General features: G+C 43.8%; 2 protein-coding genes across 2 annotated transcripts in view; one reads left to right on the top strand and one right to left on the bottom strand.

Annotated features, from left to right (window-relative positions):
- T265_09074 (hypothetical protein) overlaps positions 1 to 1,545 on the top strand; it is a gene marked incomplete at both ends in the record, with an annotated part of 21,060 nt that extends 19,515 nt beyond the window's left edge. The window contains 3 exons of the mRNA XM_009175053.1: positions 4 to 115; positions 284 to 637; positions 778 to 1,545. Of these exons, the coding sequence (XP_009173317.1) occupies positions 4 to 115; positions 284 to 637; positions 778 to 1,020 (709 nt within the window). The remainder of the gene's footprint in view (positions 1 to 3; positions 116 to 283; positions 638 to 777) is intronic.
- Positions 1,316 to 9,310, bottom strand: T265_09073 (hypothetical protein; the record flags this gene model as incomplete). Its single annotated transcript, XM_009175052.1, has 5 exons — positions 1,316 to 1,541; positions 2,651 to 2,752; positions 2,841 to 2,963; positions 7,899 to 8,086; positions 9,215 to 9,310. 5 exons carry the CDS (start codon positions 9,308 to 9,310, stop codon positions 1,316 to 1,318), a joined length of 735 nt encoding a protein of 244 aa, XP_009173316.1.
- Positions 9,311 to 19,877: the final 10,567 nt, after the last annotated feature.

The raw sequence follows: 19,877 nt of genomic DNA, 5'->3' as shown, positions 1-19,877 counted from the left end.
CAGCTTGATCGATCAGTCGCCAGTGACCACAGAAGGAGCCATCGGTTTATGTCTGGACGCTGTGCTGGAGATCATTCAGGCTGGACAGGTTGCTGTTTTCGAGGCAGACTACCGTGTAAGAAATACCCCTTGGTGACAAACTAAAATCAATGCTAACTAACGTTTACGGGTTCTACTTGTACTGCTTAAAAAGTTATTCTGAAATCGACCAAGTTACCAATTTATGGAACACAGATCCCAAAACAAGTCTTTGTTTTTCTCTCTTTCAATCACACATCAAAAGAACCTTCGGTTGGTTCGATCCAGCATATTAAAGCCTTTCGTCATTTTTATTAAACCACCTGCACTGGATGTGCTCTTGGAGACACGACTGATTCAACGAAGTCCTGGTAGTACTGAAGCGTCCACTTCAAGTTCCACAGCATCAGCTGGTGCCTCACCAGCCCGGTCGGTTCCTACAACGCCTAGACTGACTGGTTCGCATCGCGCTAACCGACGTTTGGGCTCCCTCAATCTTATTCGTCTAAGGCAGTCATTACGCAAGTCTGACGAAGAACTGAGATCTCTTGGTCTCAATATCACGTCATCCTTGGACCAACTTCGTTTGACAGATCATTTCTCGAAGAGCAAGCTGAATGTACGTTCCATTTTCAAGTAGTACTCATGTTGTCTAGTTCACAAGATTGCTCAGTGAGCATTCTTAGCCGGAAATTACTTTCTCGTCGTTCACAAGTATTTTCCGTCTTTAACTTTTTCTGAATTTTCATCGTTACTCAGGAAACTCAACTGCACGAGATGCTTCAAATAGCCGCGCGGCTGGAAGTATCACACGGTCACATGTGGGATTATGTTCTAATTAATGACGACCTTCCGGTAGCGCTGGAGCAGTTGTCTGAATTGGCCTATCGAATCGAAACGGAGGCTTTCTGGGTCCCAAGTATGTGGGTTGCCGCGGCAGACTCCTCCAGTACTGAGCCGCGAACAAATGATCCCAGGGGTTCAGCGATTGCTATCAAATGAAGTGCTTTTGAAGGATACCTCATACAAACTTCTCTCTTGAAACGGATTGCGATATATCAAGCCCTGGCCTGCTTCTACAGATTTGTGTCTGTATTAAGGTCTACTAATTAACTATTAGCTTTTAATTTTTGTTTTAATAAATTACTATACAGCCCACTGTGTTGCACCCCCTATCCCTCAGCCTTTCTCACAGAATACAATTTATCCGACGTTTCTTCTTTACAGTATAATTCACACACATTTCAAAATATTCGCTTGTAAAACAAAATATATTAAAACCATAATTATGGTAGACTCATTGTTGTGGGACTAGCCAAATCGGAGGTCGTCCCACGTCGATTCGCATGTGCACCATCCGATTCATTCTGGGCTTTAATCTATCCACCTTGCTGCATTCCGTAGAACAGTTTCCAGTAGTTGGGTTTTCATAAGCGTAGGCTTGCTGCGAGACCACCGTAAAGTTCAGACTGTTGAGGCCATCAAGTCGGTAACGAGATTTACCCAAGGAAAGGATCTGCGATCTGAAATTGCATTGGTTTTTGAAAACAGGCGATGTTAACATAGCGGTTGCAATCATTCTTATTTGGTAACCTTACCAAAAGATATTGAGCACAAACCAGTGTCCCTATTAATAATGATGATAGTAATAATAATAATAATAATTTGATGCGTTTGTGAGTGCTTGGAGCAGCTTTGAACAAACTTGAATCTGGATTTGTCCATTTACTGGACAGTACGTCCACAGCCGATTAGGAATATTAACACTGATGTCACGCACGGGTTCGGGCCGAAACGATAGTCGCCAATGCCACTCCATTTATTATTTTGTGCAATATTGGGTTCCGAAAGAGGTTTCACTGTGATATCGCTCTCCGTAGACGGTAAAGATGGCCTTTATGAGGGGATGTTCGTTATATTATAGAGAGGGTCCAAATTCATTGCACTAACTTCTATTTGACGTTGCGTAATTAGCGGAATTTGGGAAAAGTATCTGGTGATGGTAATATGAGATCTGGAAGTTTATAGGGAGATTTCGGGCTGTAAATGAAATCAGTCTATGCAGAAAACTGCGTAGCTGTTTCGTCCTTATTGGGAATCATCAGCTGCTTGCATCTCACGAATCGTCATGGAGATTCGGAACTGCGACTTTCCAGCTGGTAGTTGAAGATTAAACCATTAACTCCCGAGTGGCTGATCAGTTGTGTAAACAGTTGGCATGTGGACAGGATATGGCATCTCTCATCTATCAGTCATAGAATTCACATCGCGTAATCACTCGCCGACTGACTCCATGAGTGCCGACTTGTCAGATGGAAGGCTCACTAGTCGTGTGCCCAAGTACGAGTTCACCACAATGCTGTTCAGCCATTCGAGGCCAAGCGGTTTAATCCCCATCTACTAGCCGAGAGGTCGCGGTTTCAAATCCACCTGCTGATCCGTGAAATACTGACGATCTAAATAAAGACTAAACAGATGTGCAGCGCTTCGCACGGATTGATTTCACTTACAGGAAGAAACCCTGACTGAAAAAAAACACTAGAGTTTTATACTACCAACAGACGTCATTGTGTGAACACAAAAAACTGTGGGTTCTATACAAAAGCAGCGAACAGGTAGCAGGTCTACTCACCTCAAGTCTGCTGGGAAGGCTGGACTCGGTCGATGTCGAAGCATTCGAAACATAGATACTTTGGGATCTGCACGAGTCACTGGGATTTTGTTTATCATTAGCCTGTCAAAATGAAAAAAAAGTTTTATCACTGAACTAGTCGCCAAACACAACTCAGGAATCGATAAAATGGTTTCCATTTCACACCGACCTTTCGTACATATCATCGTCTTCAGCTCCCCATGCCCAGTATAGGTTAGAGAATCCGTTGACGCGAAGGTACATTTTCACCGGGATTGTCAAAATTCCACCGATTAATTGAGCATATGGTAAGCTGAAACGTAAGACAATTATGGGCTTTAGAAAACAGTTTCTCTACAAAACGAGTCGTCGGGGAAAATCGAATATCAGTCTGACGTATGAAATGCATTCAGAATGTTGTACCAAATGTTTTGGGATTCATGTTCGGTGCAACTCTGTAGCTGATTAATTTCCCCTAACTGGAGGTTGACATCACTTCTGAAGGACGACATGAGGGTTTATGGCTTACGTAAAAATCTGTTACGGTCTCTTCAGAAGAGCACTGTAGATTACTATCGCTGGAAGATGAACATCGAATTCTCCCAAAACGAAGGCCTTATACCAGTCTTCTGGAATCTGAATAGCAAACTCTTCTGAAATTTGGTGCTCCAAAGATTTAACAGGTGGCTCTATCACGTTAAACATTCCGATCGTTGTAATCAAACCATCTGGCCACCGAACTCACTAATATGATGTTTATTTTCGATTGGATCTAAAGAAAACTCTGCGAAATGTTCATGTGACGAACCAGAATTCTCCCGACACAGTTCCAAATCTACATCAACGGACAGCCCAGTTTATTTTGTTATGCCTAATGGTTAAGATGATGACTTCTTTTCATAACGTTCTCATGTCAACCGGCATTGATTTGAGACCCTCTGCCTAGCTTCAAAGATTCTCTCCAAATGATATCCGACTTATTGCTTCTATTTACATATCTATGGGATTGTCCTTCTGAAAGGCACGTGAAGTTCGCTAGCTACAAAAATTCGGTCACATTAAGAACGAAAACAATCAATTCGCAGCACTGTCAGCCAATTTGCAAAAAAAAGCCAAATTTCAATTGATTAGTGATGTCTTCATACGCTATACTATTCAGTCGCCGATCCTGAGCGTGGAGCGTAGAGATTTTTGTTCATTTGAGGGCGTAAAATGCTCGAACAGCATGTGTTGGCCCATGCGTGCTGTCTGACTGGGTGTTGGAAACGCGGGCAAAATCGAATGTCGTGTCAGACTGACTAGAATATCCGAATGTGTCTGGATGTTATTGCGCAAGAACCTACAAGCGATCCTCTCAGACCACTCGTCATAAGCATAAACGATTCAGGCAGTTCAGCGATCTACCACCTCAACTTTTAATCTGTTATGCAACCCCTCCTAAAGGAAGGGTACTCGCGCTTGTAGCATGGGAGCTCCAACCAATCAGAAGGATGTTAGAGGTGTGGATTTGTCACCTCGCTCCAATCAGATTGACAGATGAAAGTGTCCGAACGTCGTCAGTTCACTGGCTGGTGCGTTGACTGCAGCTGCTCCGACTTGGAAGTTCGTATGGGATGCCGAGTCGTGTCAAACTACTGTGACACAGTGAACAATAAGGGACGAAGAAAAAAGTCCAGTAATCAAGTTCTGGTATTATCTACGGTATCTATAGTATCTATGTATCGAAGATAACCGTCCAGCGAAGCGGATGGACTGCGGTCGGAAACGCAGTGCCTAACAAAGTCCTCCTGTGTGTGAAGAGTGTTGGAATCGGGGCATAATCCTTTTGATATCCTTTGTTACCTTTTATCAATCTTTTTGCCACCAGTTTTGATGATGGAAAATATTTGGAACCGATTAAGTAGTGATCACTAGAGAAGATGTTTTAGCTGGTCAGCTTTTCGCTTTTGACACAAAGACTTCGCCAGGCTAAGTGAGCAGGCTACTAGCTTGGTGACCCACTCACCTGGCTTGAGGAAACGAAATGTTGTCTAGCTGAAAAAGTGTATTAGTCGCCTTCGTATTCCTATCACCCTGTTTTGAACAGTCCCTCTCCTGAACTTCGGCTGAGTTCTTTCAGATAAGAGACGCTTTCTCGTATGGGCTGACGAACCATCACACAGTTGGGGAAACTAGCGAGAATAATTGGAAAATGGGACCTGAAAAATTCAGAACTCTATTTGCAACAGTGCCTTTCACAGATAATTGAGCTTTATTCTGGAGAACTGTGAAACCTGACAGCGCATTTGATGAGCAAGGAAAAGCCTTGCTAGAAACGAAAGTGTTAGACCACCAAGAAGAAGATCTTTGACGTAGGCTATGCAACAGATGCTCATGTGGTGAAATATTCGGTCCAATCGAATTTCAGATGACAACTGTACTTGATTTCTCGCATACCAGCCACGATTAGTTAAGGCCCTTGGCTCCAGTAAGTAGTGCTCGTATGGTACACGAGATTTCTTTATGGCCTATAATGTGTGTTTTACCACTGTCTCAGGGTAAAAACTTAAAGTTCAAAATGTAGATAACGAAATCGGTGCTTTTATTGACGACGTATTCCCCTTCACATCACCGATTACCAGCATTTATTTAAACAGTGCGTCCCTCATCTAAACGTCGTGTGACAATGTCCTCTCTAATCAAAAACACCCTCTGGGCGCTTAGCTACCATTCTACCCGAAGGGAGCACGAAGGCTGATATACTACTAGGCTGCTCAAGCCTAGACAGGAGCACTCAAGATGCCGGCGTTGAGTTCGAACCACGAACCTTGCGTTCAGTAAGTTCGCACGTCAAACATTGAACCTTCTGTCTAATACGACCGTATAAGTGTTTATGCTCTAGGTACCCGCTCTCCAACTTATTAAACTTAGCTTACCTTTTGGGGGTCACAAGCGAATTTCAAAGTGCCATCTACACAATGCCCGATACATAGCTCTGCATAAGACACAGGAGTTTAGTTGTGGCATGCTGCATGATTCACAGCTGCAATCTTTTGGAATAAGACACGCCCTGAGATGAGAAATCCCGTTAATTCAGAGCAGGAACTAGAACGCAACCAATCGAATTTGGTTGCACATAATTTGTTTGTTGAAGTTCAGCCGGGCAATCTTTTGAGATCCCCTCTTTTGTTCTAGTCGTTGTCCATATTAGTTCCATATGCTGGATTGACGATAAAAAGATTACAATAATTCTCTAAAAAGTGAACGCCAATCTATGGTTCTGTTGTTGTTAGCTCACCAGAGAGGGAGATTCAGCAGTGTTTGGTAGTTGGACCAACTGCAGGTGAGAGATGGCCAGATAAAAATTGTCATTGCTGTGATCCCGGATGGTGGTGAACCAAGAGAATGATGAAGTGGATAGCAGCCAAAAAAACAACCTGGATAGATATGTGACATTTCATGGGTTTTCTCTCGACCATTTTCCATTTCCGGGACAAAAAACATCCCAAAAACGCTCGTATGGCGAGGAGGTGCAGAACCGCCATTCACAGTGGTTAGATGTCGAGGTCACTGACACCTTTCAACTTGGATGTATTGTGCGTTCATAAACACACCTAACCAGAGACATGTGACTTGGCTACTAACTTATGCCGAAGTCTAGTCCCTGTGGGAAGCGGAAACGAGTTGAAACTTGACACGCATGCAGAGTCTACGACGTGTATCGACAGGAAACGGGATGGATGTGACCTCATGGGTTTGGATACTGTTGTGTTCAAGCCGTAACTAAGCTCTCTGTTGTAAATGCTCAGAGCTACTAGAATGCCAACGTAGACCGTTACACTGATGAGACTGAGCCCAAAGCCTGAAGGTCCATTCCTACCTAACACATGCGACAGTCCAGAGACAGCTTCATGTAGAGTGGTGCTCAGGTCACTACAGCGAACATGTTTTACCACTGCGGATGTGTTCAACCAGGAACGATGGGGAATTTTTTCAGAAGTATTTACGCGGTCACGTGGTGTTTAAGTCTCCCAATCGGGATTTACAAAGGAAGGACATTTGTTTACATTCTAACCGTGCAACACATGGAAATTGCAGCCTGCACCACGACTTTCGGTCCATGAGATCGCTATGCACTTTCAATGCAAACCATGTATGGGCCGGTTGAGAACGCTAATACTTTGGCACTGCATGGTGGCATCGGTCTTATATCAAACTAACCAAAGTGAGGATTGTACACACGGCAGCGCCATCTAAGCCAAGCTCATCACTTACCCCTTGATCTTTTACACGATCTACTTTACTCACGGTCTACTTCAGAGTCTCCGTCTGCAGTAAGCGAATCTAAGTTGCATTATCATGACCCAGTCGGAGGCAGACGAGCAAGGTGCATATGACCACCGATCCATAGCTTGGGTGCCATACCTGACCCCAAGGTATATATGTGTTGTTTTTTTCTAAACAGAAGGCTGTAACAGGACATCTGCCGGTTGCAGACACGTGACCTGCGAACCTTATATCACTGAATGTTTGCTTCTTATCACTCCACGTGTTTTATCTTCATCGTTGACAATCCACTGTACCAACCGGTGTTTACGGACGCTTGGTCACGCTTGCAAGTTTTGCCAGGTGTACACTTCACTCACAGGGTCAGTCACGTGAAATATCAATTCAACGATGTGTCGCATTACTACCGCTACTGATATTCATGACCTACGTTTCACTCGCAACCAAATTTGGGTGTTTTAGGCGCGATGATAAAGCTGCGGTCCTACTTGAATCGGATCCACTAGGTGGTTATACACAAGCGTGCGATGCTGCAAAAACTTTTTGAAGGATTGACTTTGAAGACTGATGGGTGGTCTGTCCAATCCGATGATGCGTATCGAACGCTTTGAGAATGCCGCAGATACTGTTCCTTTTAGACACAAATATGCTCAGGCCGCCGTATGAGGTATCCTTCTTTCCAACTGGTGCGTTTTTCCCAGTCGCCTCATCCAAACTTCCACAGAAGTGCTTGCAACATACAGCCACACATTTACCAGAAGTTAGGCCTGCTCTTAGTAGGCACAGGAAGTTAGATAAACGATAACAGAAGCTTCCCCCTGAAGGAACCACACACCAACCGCTAATTCTGATGAAGAAAACTGAACACATCGCCTCATCCCAGGATACGTTGGCCTCCGTCTGCCAGTCCAAAATAAAAACGGTTGTGCCTATCTGATTCAGTCTGTATTATGGGCGGTTAAGTACATCTCCATGAACTTACCGATTGTGAAACTTGTCGATCAGTACACTCACGTGACGAGGAAACGTGGCACACGTGTAGGGTACTTCATCTGACAGAGGCAAAAGGTCGACGTCATGAAATGTGACGCAGTGGAAGGGAAACCAGTTAAGTGCTTCCACGAAAGCAGAATTCATTAAGGCACCTTTGTTGAACGGATCATTCCCTACCTGTGAAAAAGAATGGGAAAATTTGAACCATCAACCCACAGAACTCAGACTCTTTCAGATCCCCGAAACTCATTGCAGAAAAGACCTAGCAAGAACTTTATTTACCTGATTACTCTGAACATGGTGAAAACTTTAGTGGAATATTTCCCACAACAGCAACGGGAATGAACTCAACTTGTCGTATCCTGAGAGTCATGTTTCATCTGAAATTTCACCGAACAACGAAATGTGTGATTTTCTCATCGAGACGTTGCTTCGCATTATTTGGAAACTAGCTTGTGTCAGTAAAATACTAACTGGCCGAGAGAAGGACAGTTCATGCAGTCTGCAACAGATGTCACTCGGTCCTCCGGTTTCCATCCACCCCACGAAAATCTAATTGTTAAGTTTATTTACCTTATTGATCATCGTCATCATCATCATTATCATCAGCATCATCATAATTATCATCATCATCATCATCGTCATCGACATAATCGTCACAAAGAGTAGAAAATCACTGATGGAAACTGATACTCAACTGTCGTACAACAGTGAGGCGAGAAGGTCATGATGAAGAGTGACAAGGAAGCAGGGTAATGACTTGTTACAAAAAACCATTTGTCTTTAGAAGAAAATGCCATGACGAACTGCCTACAGCTGAAATAACTAGATATTAACATCCTGAAAGCAACCAACCACAGGGTTGATAAAAACATCTCCGACAGCCCCCGATCAACTTCGCTCTCCTTCGGACTCACCAGGTCGGCGCAGCCCCGAGACTCGGTCAACCTCCCGCTCCAATTGAACCCAACTTACACGAAATTCGACAAACGTACTCATTTGCATATCGATTTGGGTTTTTTTTTATGGCAGATTCAACTGAAGAAGGACATCTTAAACGAGAGATTCAATTGGATTTATTTAAGTCTCCCGTTTAAAACTAATTGGCTTGCAAAACGGTGCAGTTCGTGAGTTTCCTACAGTTTGGGTTTAATTAGTAAAACATGCAGTTGACGGAACCTCGGGTGATGCACCTGTCTGTTGAAACTGAAGAAAGGCAAAACCGGTCAAGGGCTGTTGAAAAGTTTTCAGCAACCCTATCAGTAATCTTCAATAAAATGTAGTGTAGTATTTCGAATATCGTACCCCACTATACGTGGGGGAGCTTTCGGATGGCTTGTCGTAAACCTTGACGCGAACAAAAAAGTATGGGAAAAATGGCACGAGAATATTCACAAACATCGAGGTTATTCATCGTCGGCCAAGTATATGTAGATGAAGCAACCTGCTCGGGGAGTCGACGGCCCATCTGAAGTCTAGGTAATCAACTATTTCTGGTCGGTGGTAGGAGTGATGTTGCTCAGGCACTTAAAGTGGTGTGAAAATGTGGTCATTGTGACCCTATCCGGTCGAAATCCTGCCTGGTGCCCTTGGACTTCCGTTTCATGTGATGAGGTTAGACGTCACACTAGTATTGAAGCTAGTAAACGCGTTCCAACTAGAGCAAGTCCCTTGTGCTTGGGGCAATCGTTTCCGGTTGTTTTTTTTTTTGAAAAAATGTGTAGTGATTGGTCGGCTTCAGGTTGTTGGAATGCATGCTCGTTTCCAAAGGAGTTTAGACAACATGGTGATACAAAACTCAATGATTCACCACCTTTTTTGAACAATGCTGGTGGGAGCTCATCCAGCCGTGCAGCTTGATGGCGCTTTAAGACAGAAAGGCATATTGGTATTTCGAAAAATGAGGGTGCGAACCCACGTACTGTCGCTTTATTTGAGCAGGCAGAAAGAAAATGTGGGTAAAGAGGCAGATGATTTATTAAACGTTTGTCCAAAATAATCAGCCCAACGACCGAGACACTGGTTCTTGTTATATATTGGATCTCCAGTAGTATCCACAGTGACCCCGCAAGCGGCCATTCTGAGGTTCCCTTTTGTGTATCAGGTCAAAATGTTTCAGAACATTCTCAGCTGCTCTAGATTCTCCATTTTAGAAGCATTTTGATTCCACCAGGTTTATCTCTCTACACGTCTTACAGCTCTTCTGGATGAAGCATGCTCAGCCGTCTTAGTAATACTTCACCACAGATCGAGATGTGACAGTTAACTTTCCTTAGTCTGGTGCCTATCTAGTGAACTCTCAGAAAAATCACATGTCGATTTCATTGTCGTGTGATCAGTGGTACTTATCTCGTCCCAAATAGGGCTGTAGTTTCATGAGAGCATGACATCTAAAGTTACGCTACTTTGATGAAATTCTTGAACTTGGAAGTCGGTGAGTATTTCCAATAACAAAAATGAAGTTTGTTTCTTTGACTTCCCTAAGAAAATTCCAGAGCTCTTACACCGGACAAGAGCATGATCTGAATCGGCGTGAGTGATCCAGAAAGGTCGACAATCAGGAACAGAGCCTTTCAATCGATGCTAATAGCTATGTGATAAATGGGAATGACAGGTAGCGTAATGGCGTCTACTGTGTCTGAATCCTGTACTAGTCAGGGACAACTGGTGATTAGTGAAGAGCTGCAAAACACAATCGGCATTGTCATTACATCCCAAATTCAAGCCGAACCGGCCATCAAGATGTCCATCCGAGACGTACTTATTCAGTGAGATCATCAGTGACTAGGACAATATGTGAATTTCCCAGGATGATAGAAGGATGGTTAGTTCGCGCTAGAAAGCATTTTCCACAGGATGAGAACTGCAGTTAGTTGGTTCAGAAGCAGAAACCACAAATAGGGATCGGATAATAGTGCAGGCCCAGGTGGATTTTTGCAAAAGAAAAGCGATCATCTACTGGGATTTAGTAGAGTAAAAAGCTTCACCTCGGGAGCTGCGCCCACGAGCAGCAAGATCGATTATCTTACACGGATCTTGTGTTCGAGTTTCGAAAAAGTTGCAATTCTTGAACGCCAACCTATCAAGAGTGCTCCTCAGAACAGTCTGTTAGCCGCCTTGCCTCAGAGTTCTCACACTGAAGGTCGCAGGGGGCAAGGTCAAAAAACGGATGTGGGATGACAAACGTGAATCTTCTCACGCTACTAGTCACCTCTTTGTATGCCTGTGTCTGGAGCTTAGGGAAGAATGATTATTAATTCTGAAAAGGAAGTAGTTTGAGAGGCAATAATAAAAAAAGCATGAAAAACACCAGCAACATTCTACGGCAATATTGAAAGCTCAGAATGACTTTGAAATATCTTACGATGGAACCTCACATACGAAGCTCTACAAAAAGCAAAGTACCTGAAGAGAAATCTATGCTGAATTGTGTTACCAATGTGCAAAAGCTCACCGTACAAAAGCATCACACTACTGATTCAGTTTTCATATACCTTTGATTAAAGTTGAAAATTGGTCGGGCAGCTGCCGTAACACCATTTACCTGCTCAGCGATAACGATCAGATAGCACACGTTCTGGTGCGCCAAAACATGTTCGAGTCTCGGTAACAGCTGCTTCAAGTGTGTCTGGCGCGATCTGAATGGAATGATTATTAGATTGCGACGTAGTTGCGGAGGCAGTTCCAGCCAATGACCTCGGCTCAGGCAGCTTGCCAAGCAGTCAGCGGATCTCAGAGGATTTGTTACATTCCGTATGACTGTGGAGAGAAATAAAGCCGGACACAATAAAACGTGAATAACAGCAACTTTTACGGCCAGTCTCAGTGAAGCGACTGGCTCTTTAGGAAACATGCCCTGAAAGTTGTCGGCACACAGACGAATGAAAAATGAGGGCTTGTTTCAAACTTGCATAAAAAACATAACGATGTTGTCTCCAAACTAACACTTTCAGAAGATAGAAAGATTTGCCCTAGACTTCGACCTGAGGAATGTCTCTGTCATCCTCAGAAATCTGTAGTACCGACGCCAGGCTGTCTGCAGGCGACTTATTGCACCGAAGCCCGTTCTATGGAACAAAAACCTGGCTACAGTGAACAGATATCAAAGGAAAGCCTTAGTTTAAACTATCCAAGTCTCCGAAGGATAACCAGGGCTTTGTAGGGAAGTCGAATCGGCATTTTGGGGCATGTTTAATAGTCTACGATAGAATCACGTCGCGCATAACAGATAAGTTAGTCGCATGCCATCAGCTACCACACTCAGGCTACATTCAACAGGCCTGTCTGCAAAACACAGCCTCTATCAGTCAGCCAACTACGGGGTGGAGGCAACAAAATGATGACCAAACACTGACCTGTCAGTGAGAAACCAGGGCCAAAGCTGACTAGTTTGGTCACGTTAGTCAACGATGGCCGACATTAATCAGAAGCTTGTCCGCAGCTGTGAGATCCACGTACAACGCCGCTAAGATCCTATGTAGTTCCTCACCTTCACTTTCTCCATGTCTGCAAAATAAGAATAAACTGCAGGTGCTGACATCCTCACTGGCTGCTTTTGGACCCGTTACGTAGGTAATATGATACTTGTCAAAACTGGCTAGAGGGAACTGCTCGAAGTGACTCGCCATGGGATGTAGAGGTAAAACCTAGAGGCAAAACCTATTTTAGCCCACTCAGGTCATATGGGACACATCATTGATCGGGCAAAGCGTTGCTGGCCGTGTACTAAGTACAATAAAAGCTATTCAAAGCGGCTGGACCATGTCACCACGTCGTTCTAACTTGCAGACTTTTCTGACCTCACGTCTAGCTTAATATAAATGACTCACTTTAGTTATGTTTAGCCCTCCTTGTAACGTCTACCTCCCAAGGCAGGGATCATTGAAAGCAAAGTGTTTGTCCAGTGTTCCCTTTTCCATTTCAACTCTGGGATCCTTCAGCAATTGCAGATATTTGGTCAAGGCTACGGTGTTGCCGCATGACACATATTGCCCTCAAAACACCCTTAGTGTTCTAACAAGAAGCTGAAGTTCATTTTCCGTTCGGCACATTGGTCACCTGTACTAACTGTGTTGGACTGTCCTTCACAGCGTAACTGTGTCATCACTCAAGGCCAATGAATAGGACTGTGGTAGCCAGATTAAGTGAACGACGGGACACTGTTTATAACGGAGCAAATCAACTGAAATGGTTGGTTATGAAGTCACACTGCAGCTCGTATACATCACGAAATGTCTTTTCCGAATGCATACCTTAAACAAACCAAACAGGCATCGTTCTAGATGAGGCGCATGACACAAAAAGTTTATTTGACCTAGTTTGGATGACCTCGTGAAGCCCTCAAATGTAAACAGTCTTGTATTAGATGATGAATTACACAGTCAACTCGGAGATGACTCGCATTTGTGGTCATCCGTAAAATACTGTTTGGACAAAGCACTAATCATAATCGAAAGTTCTTCGACAACCCACGAACGATTTCGACACTTTTTCGGGTTCGTCAGGTAGGCGTAATCCGTCCCGTCAACCTTATTCTGGGTTTAAACCCCAACGGGACGAAATGCATTTAGTTTTGACTTTGTTTGGCTATACTGAGAGACGGCTGAATCTCACTTGAATCTCTCATTTATGATAAGCTTTCACTGAATGTGCTGTACAGAGGCCGCCTGATGTTTTACGATGTTCAAGATACTAAATTTTATTGTATTGTATTATTCTCAGGGTTGCTGAAAACTCTTCGACAATCCACAAACCGTTTCACCCTTCTTGGGGCTCATCAGGTGGGCCTCGATTTTCCATCAACTTAATGCTCTACTTGAAACTAGAAAAAAGACGAACGAAAGTAACTCAGTTGGAAACTAACTTGATCTTAACGAAACCAACTGAATCTCTCGTTTCGGGTGTTTGCCTTCATTTGGTGTCCGAATAAGACCTAATTGGATTCCAAATGAGTGTAGTTTGCAGACTGCCTAAAGTTTGGGTCCAAGTAGTAGAAAATAAGGCTGGTGGAAGCTTGGAGACGATGCCAACCAGATGAGCTCGAAGAAGGACATCGACATGTTTTCAATAACCCTATGAGTGATGTTCCTTCAAGAAAATTTACTGCGATATTTCGAATATCGATCCAACTGAAACATGAAGCATCCTGTTTGTGGCAGATTCAGTCGAAAAATATCATAAAATCGATAGTTCCAGCTAAGATTCACTTAAGTTTCCCATTAAAACCAAACTAGTTTACAAATGAGTGAATCTCACAAAACCTTTTTTCAGACAGGTCCAGAAAAATGCATTTAAAAGACCAGTGAATGAACAATAGGACAGGCTTCCTGTGGTTCCATTTTATTTCAAGAAAGAGGTACACTGACGTTTAAGAGCGACATACACAATAGTTGGTTTTCTCATTCAGCCGATCATACGATGCTGCCGATTCAGTAGTGCTTACTTGGCCCGAAAGAATGAGATCAACTACCACATAACCGACCATGGAAACCAGCACGTACTGGTGGAACCGTCAGGGTGAATGTTAACCGATTCGAACTTCAAGTGGAACGGTGAGGTGTGGACTAATGAAGCCGTGCTCATGATCCTTCAGGAACAGTAAAATGAGAACGTCCTTCCCGAAACACGAGAATTCGAGTGCAACAATCCCGATATTTCGGGATAAGTTACCTAAAAACTGGACACCGGGTTGAGTCAATCAGTTGGATCCGACGGGACAGATGACTTCAGTTTCCACTCTTAATATCAGTTGCTGCAGTTAAAACTGGACATATTCTGAGTAGCCGTAAAATGACATTCGGTTGTTGAAAGTGCAATTAATTAGCTCAATTTGACCATATCCAAATCACCAATCTGAAAACTATCTAGCTACCTCGATTCGTCAGTGGCATAACAACGGAGTTCATTATGCATACAAGCGTTAATCTCACTTTCTGAACAAAATATCTCCTCCCGTTTGAACCATTCTTCCATGAACATCTCTCCGACATCCTCCACAGGCGGAATGCTTCTCCTTAACAAACGTGCCAGTTCAATAGTTAGGAAACGGTTTATTTCTATTTTCAAAGGGCTGTCAACCAGTCTCCTAGCCAACTGCCATTCTCGTCTTGTTTGCTTCCGCACAACCAGAATGATGAAAAATATACATAAAAGCATAAACATAAGGGAGCGGATCCTCCTTGGTGAGTAAATCCACCGAAATCTCATCAGTTGCTTATCCAGAACACAACAGCTTGATGAGCAGAAAAGTTGCAAACATATGGGGCTGCCTTCGTGGCGAAGAGTGGATTTATGACATCCCACGGAACCCACAGAACTGCTTCTTCGTTGCCCTATTTCTGCCTCATAAAGAAGACATACAGATGGGACATGTAGGCCACGTGATTGGTCGGCGAAACAGCCTTTATCGACCGAATAGCTGAAAGGCAAGAAAAGCCACCTCAATGTCAGACAGCCCCAATTTGTGGATGTCTAGTGCAAGTAATGGACGGTTACAAATTATTCTCGTGAATATGAAAGATGTCTTTGGATAGTCCACTTCTTGAGACCATTGCTGGAGATGACGTTACAGACCTAAAGACTTTTCCTTATCCATCATTGACCGCACCAATCATTATTAGTTTCGAACGGTTCTGACTATTCTCTAACTTTTTACTATTTTCTCACCACGATATAGCTGATTTGTTTAAATTCACATAAACAACGCGACAAGATCACTGTATTTTCCATTATTCCAAAATGTCATCAAGCCATTCGGAAAAAGAGTGATTTTCGGTCCGCGGATGGCAGATATGATCGGAAATGAAATCCCCAGGTTTCTGTATCTCGGTCGACTGCTTTGGTCAACTGGTGTAGTATACCAAAGGATGAATTAAGTGGATATCGAAACCGAAAGGACCAACTCATGCAGTCGTTCTGTCAAAAGTGGTCTTGACGACATTGCCATAGCGATCTGGCCTCGAAAGCCTTATAGGTAAGTTCACTGCAATCCTGATTAGGCCAAGATAGACGACCGACCGAGGCTTCCGTATTCCCGATTGAGAGCAACCGAAACAGTCCAAAGCAACGCACTAATCACAAGGTTGCTGAAAGCTCTTCGATAGCCCTCGAGTGGTCTCGTCTTTGTTGGTGCAATAAACAGTAATAGTGGCTTCGAAACACGTATCATCTAGTAGCGGAAGAAATCAGACTGAAGAGAAAACGCCCGGAGGTAAGCAAATCAGAATACCAGTTGTGGGTGGTGGGGGAGAACGAATAGCGGTGCGGGTTATACAGAAGCTTGGGTGAAAATTAATTCAGCGTACGGAAACGGGATTGGGAGTACAGGATGAACACCATTCAGATAAGCTAGTCTGTGTGACTTATAGCGCAGTTCATTGACTAGCGTCAAAGGGATACACATCTTGGGGTCTTGCGTCATTAACTGTTTATCGTCTTTGGGGCTTACATCTTTTAATGTCTGTGCTGCTGAGGTTAAACTTCGTAGGTGTGTGGACTATGTCACGTATGAGTTTTTAATATTTCACAATGAAATGGGCGATGTCTTCTTCCCACTAACGTTCCTGGAGCTGACACTGCTGTAAACGGAGTATAGAAATTGAGAAATTGAGCGAAAGGTGCGCCGTCCTAGGCGTGGGGGTGAGCTGACAATTTCTACCTGCTTACGCGACAGAATTCGCACCTACTGGTATGAGTACCTGCTTGCTTACATACAAGGACGTTGACAACTCTTCGACGGTTTGTCCTTTTCATTCAGCCTTTAGGTTTGGTTTGTCCGAAATGTGGGGTGATATTTTCGATCCGCATTAAACCGGGTTTTTTTAGTTGCAGGGTAAAATGTGAACCTAAAACAAAACTGGAGGAAGCGGGTTAGCGAGCTCAAAAAATCGCATTCTTTTGTCCACGAACTACATTTGTTCAGTGCAGTAGTTAGACCAACTACTTATGTGAAAGTTGTGTGGCTTAAAAACGTGTGTCCCAGAGTACTTAGTAATGGCAGTGAAGGGGATCCACAATGAACATCGACTGCTAGCAGTCCACCCCGTCTGTGTGTACCCTTCTGGATATGTACTTATATTTGCATGTTCAGTTGCTCTAAACAGACTAAGAGTCACTTGCAGTATAGGTGTAAGGCATTGCTTTTAGTTCGGTAGTACGTGAAGATCCGTCCAAAATGAAGTGAACTCCAATAAAAAAATACGAAACTGAGCCTTCCGCCCCGGAAGACATTATCTACAAATCAGACGGAAAAAAGCATGCACTGTACTATAGTTTATAGATGTTCATGCATACGGTCAACAACGTTATCACTTTTTAATGAGGGTTGATTGATACAGACGTTTTTTGTTTGTACGAGTTGTGCAAGATGACTTTGTATGACAGCTACATGATGTTAACCTGAGGCAAGTACGCCAACCACGTACCATAAACAATTGCAACGATAATGGAAATGAGGAACAAATGCTCTTACAAATGGATGATATGAAACTATACACTTGCCTTACCTCAGATACCAGTAGGAGCACCCAGTTACCCTTTCTGGAGGTCTGTCGTAAGTGTAACGGACCAGGGTACATGAAAATGCAGTACCTACATTCCAAATCTACACCCTTCATGCTAGGCACATCCAACAAATCTAGATAAAGGAGAGCTAAGTAGGGAGGAAAGAGGGCAGAATCTCTGTGGTAGCACACATTGGAGAATCTTTCACTTGAGATTTCCAGATTACCCTAGTCTGCCATTACTTGTCGATACCTTATGGGTGTGTAATTTATTATGTGAACAGCAGGACGTCACGAATTGTAAATTTGAAGGCATCCTACCGGAGTCTCTTCGGGAGGTCTGCAGTGTCGGAACACGTGATTGGGTCAACCTAAGGTACAGCGGATCGTTATCTTCCAACAAAGATGAGAGGTGGGCCGGATGAATGATTTGGTAAAGAAGCACATTGTATTGGAACTTTCGATGCAGTGAAGCATTGCTGGCTCCTAGTTTCACCCATCTTTCCAAGCATCGAGCCTCTAGGTTGAACTGGCGCACCAGTTACCGTAGGTCTTTTGTTTGAATTTTGACGAGCTATCCTCTGGTGAATAAAGTGTTCACTCTGACTTGCGAACCCTCGTCATCTTAGACGAGGGGCCTAGTAAGAACCATGCCTGTGTGACCCTCATGAGTTGAAACGGAGCTACCAGCCGTGTATCCCGCACAAGGCAACTATTGATAAGTGAAGTTCGTGGTGCAAAGAATAGCCTTGTGAGAACTCACCCGTAAGTTCGTTGTGAAATGGCCAGCCACCCCGAGAAGGACAGTGCGCTCACTGCAGCTGTTTGCCCGTATAATAGGCCTGGATCATATTTGATTCCAAAACCATGTGAATATTCGGGTACACGGTTCGTTTATTTTTGGACTGAGCTTTGAATGTGCACTACGGTGTGTCCCTACTGCGGAATTCTATCAAGAAAAGGCCCCGCTTCGGTCATGGAAGCTTTCACTACGTTTTCATCAGTGTACAGTAATCCTGGACACATCCCCGAACCATGCATTGACTATTCGAATTCGCCTGGTGGCGATTGGTTCGGCTTTTGCAACTGGCCCTCGTTGTCCGTTTGAAGTGCTCCACCTGTTTATCTGCATCGCTGATCAAAATAAATTGAGCACGCTGACTAGGTAACCCCGGGTTGTGTTGAAGTCCGACACGACAGGTCCACAGGCTTTCAACCGGCTTAGGTCGGCCATTGGCTGATCGTCTTACCCTGTAACTAATTGCAGCTATTCGTCGTCTCCCACACACTGTTCGCATGTACAAAGTCACTAAATAATAAAAATGACAAATTCATAACTGCACAAAAGCTAGAGCTTCCCCTCCAGTAGGTTAACGTTTTTTGGTTGGTGTCAGCTCGCGCAATGCATCAGCAACCGTTCTTGGTCCCCATGCCATATCAGTAACTTAAAGCATTTCAGAGCCCAGAGCAACAGTTGAACCGCCCGTTGAAGCATAAGTTTATCGCATGTCATTAAATGCTACCATTATGGTAACTGGTGCATTGACACGAATTACAAAAAGCCGTCTGGTGCTCGTCCCCTCAAATAAAATCCTCATTCTGGCGAGTACCGCGAACTATGGAAACATATTCCGGGAAGTTAGTGGCAACTGGGAAAGTGGTAACTAAACGAATGATTCCTACGCATGTTTTGATACCACCAAGTCTAGAAATTCCAGGCCACTCCTATCAACCCTGCGATTTTCCTTGTTCGGACGAAAATCGAGTTCAACTTGAATGATCACAGGGATGGAAAATTAGAATCGTATTTCTCAGCAGTGAAACCAAAGGCACATAACAGTCCTATGAGCCCCTTGGATCGGCCGGTTTGACAAAGTGAGACGAATGAAGGTTTTCATGAAGGAAACTACTCACAAAGTTGCTGAAAACTCTTCGACAGCCCACGACCGGTTTCGTCCTTCTTGGGGCTCATCAGGTAGGCGCAGCCCCCGAGTTTCCATCAACTTTATGTTCTACTTGAACTCAAATTGCACTGTTTCCGAGTATTACACTCATTTACAAATCAATTTGGTTTTCGCGAAAGGCGCAGCTGGATCTATGGCTTATGATATGATGAAAGTTAGTCAGTTGGGTGACAACTTTGCCCTAAATATCCGGTACAATTCCAAGCCCAGGTCCTAGTCCAGAGTTATGACCAACTAGGTGAAACTGGTTTTTGAATAAGTCAACATTTGATCGGGCCAAGAGTTGCACCTCAACTACATTTTTAGATTTCCGTCAGCTTTACGGAGAACTAACGAAAACGACTTCCAACCAGCTCGTCTGAAGAATGATGCGGTGGTGAAAACTTTGCATGATTATCCACAGGAATTTTCACAGCAATTCAGTTTGTTGCATATGGGGGTTTTGCGGGAAGTGTACTGTTCAGTTTCACATCACCCGTTTTTGAACATTCGTCCTCCTGTCCT

The sequence above is a fragment of the Opisthorchis viverrini genome (genome assembly GCF_000715545.1).
Source record: "Opisthorchis viverrini unplaced genomic scaffold opera_v5_252, whole genome shotgun sequence".
NCBI lineage: Eukaryota > Metazoa > Platyhelminthes > Trematoda > Opisthorchiida > Opisthorchiidae > Opisthorchis > Opisthorchis viverrini.
This window is presented reverse-complemented; position numbering and strand designations above follow the sequence as displayed.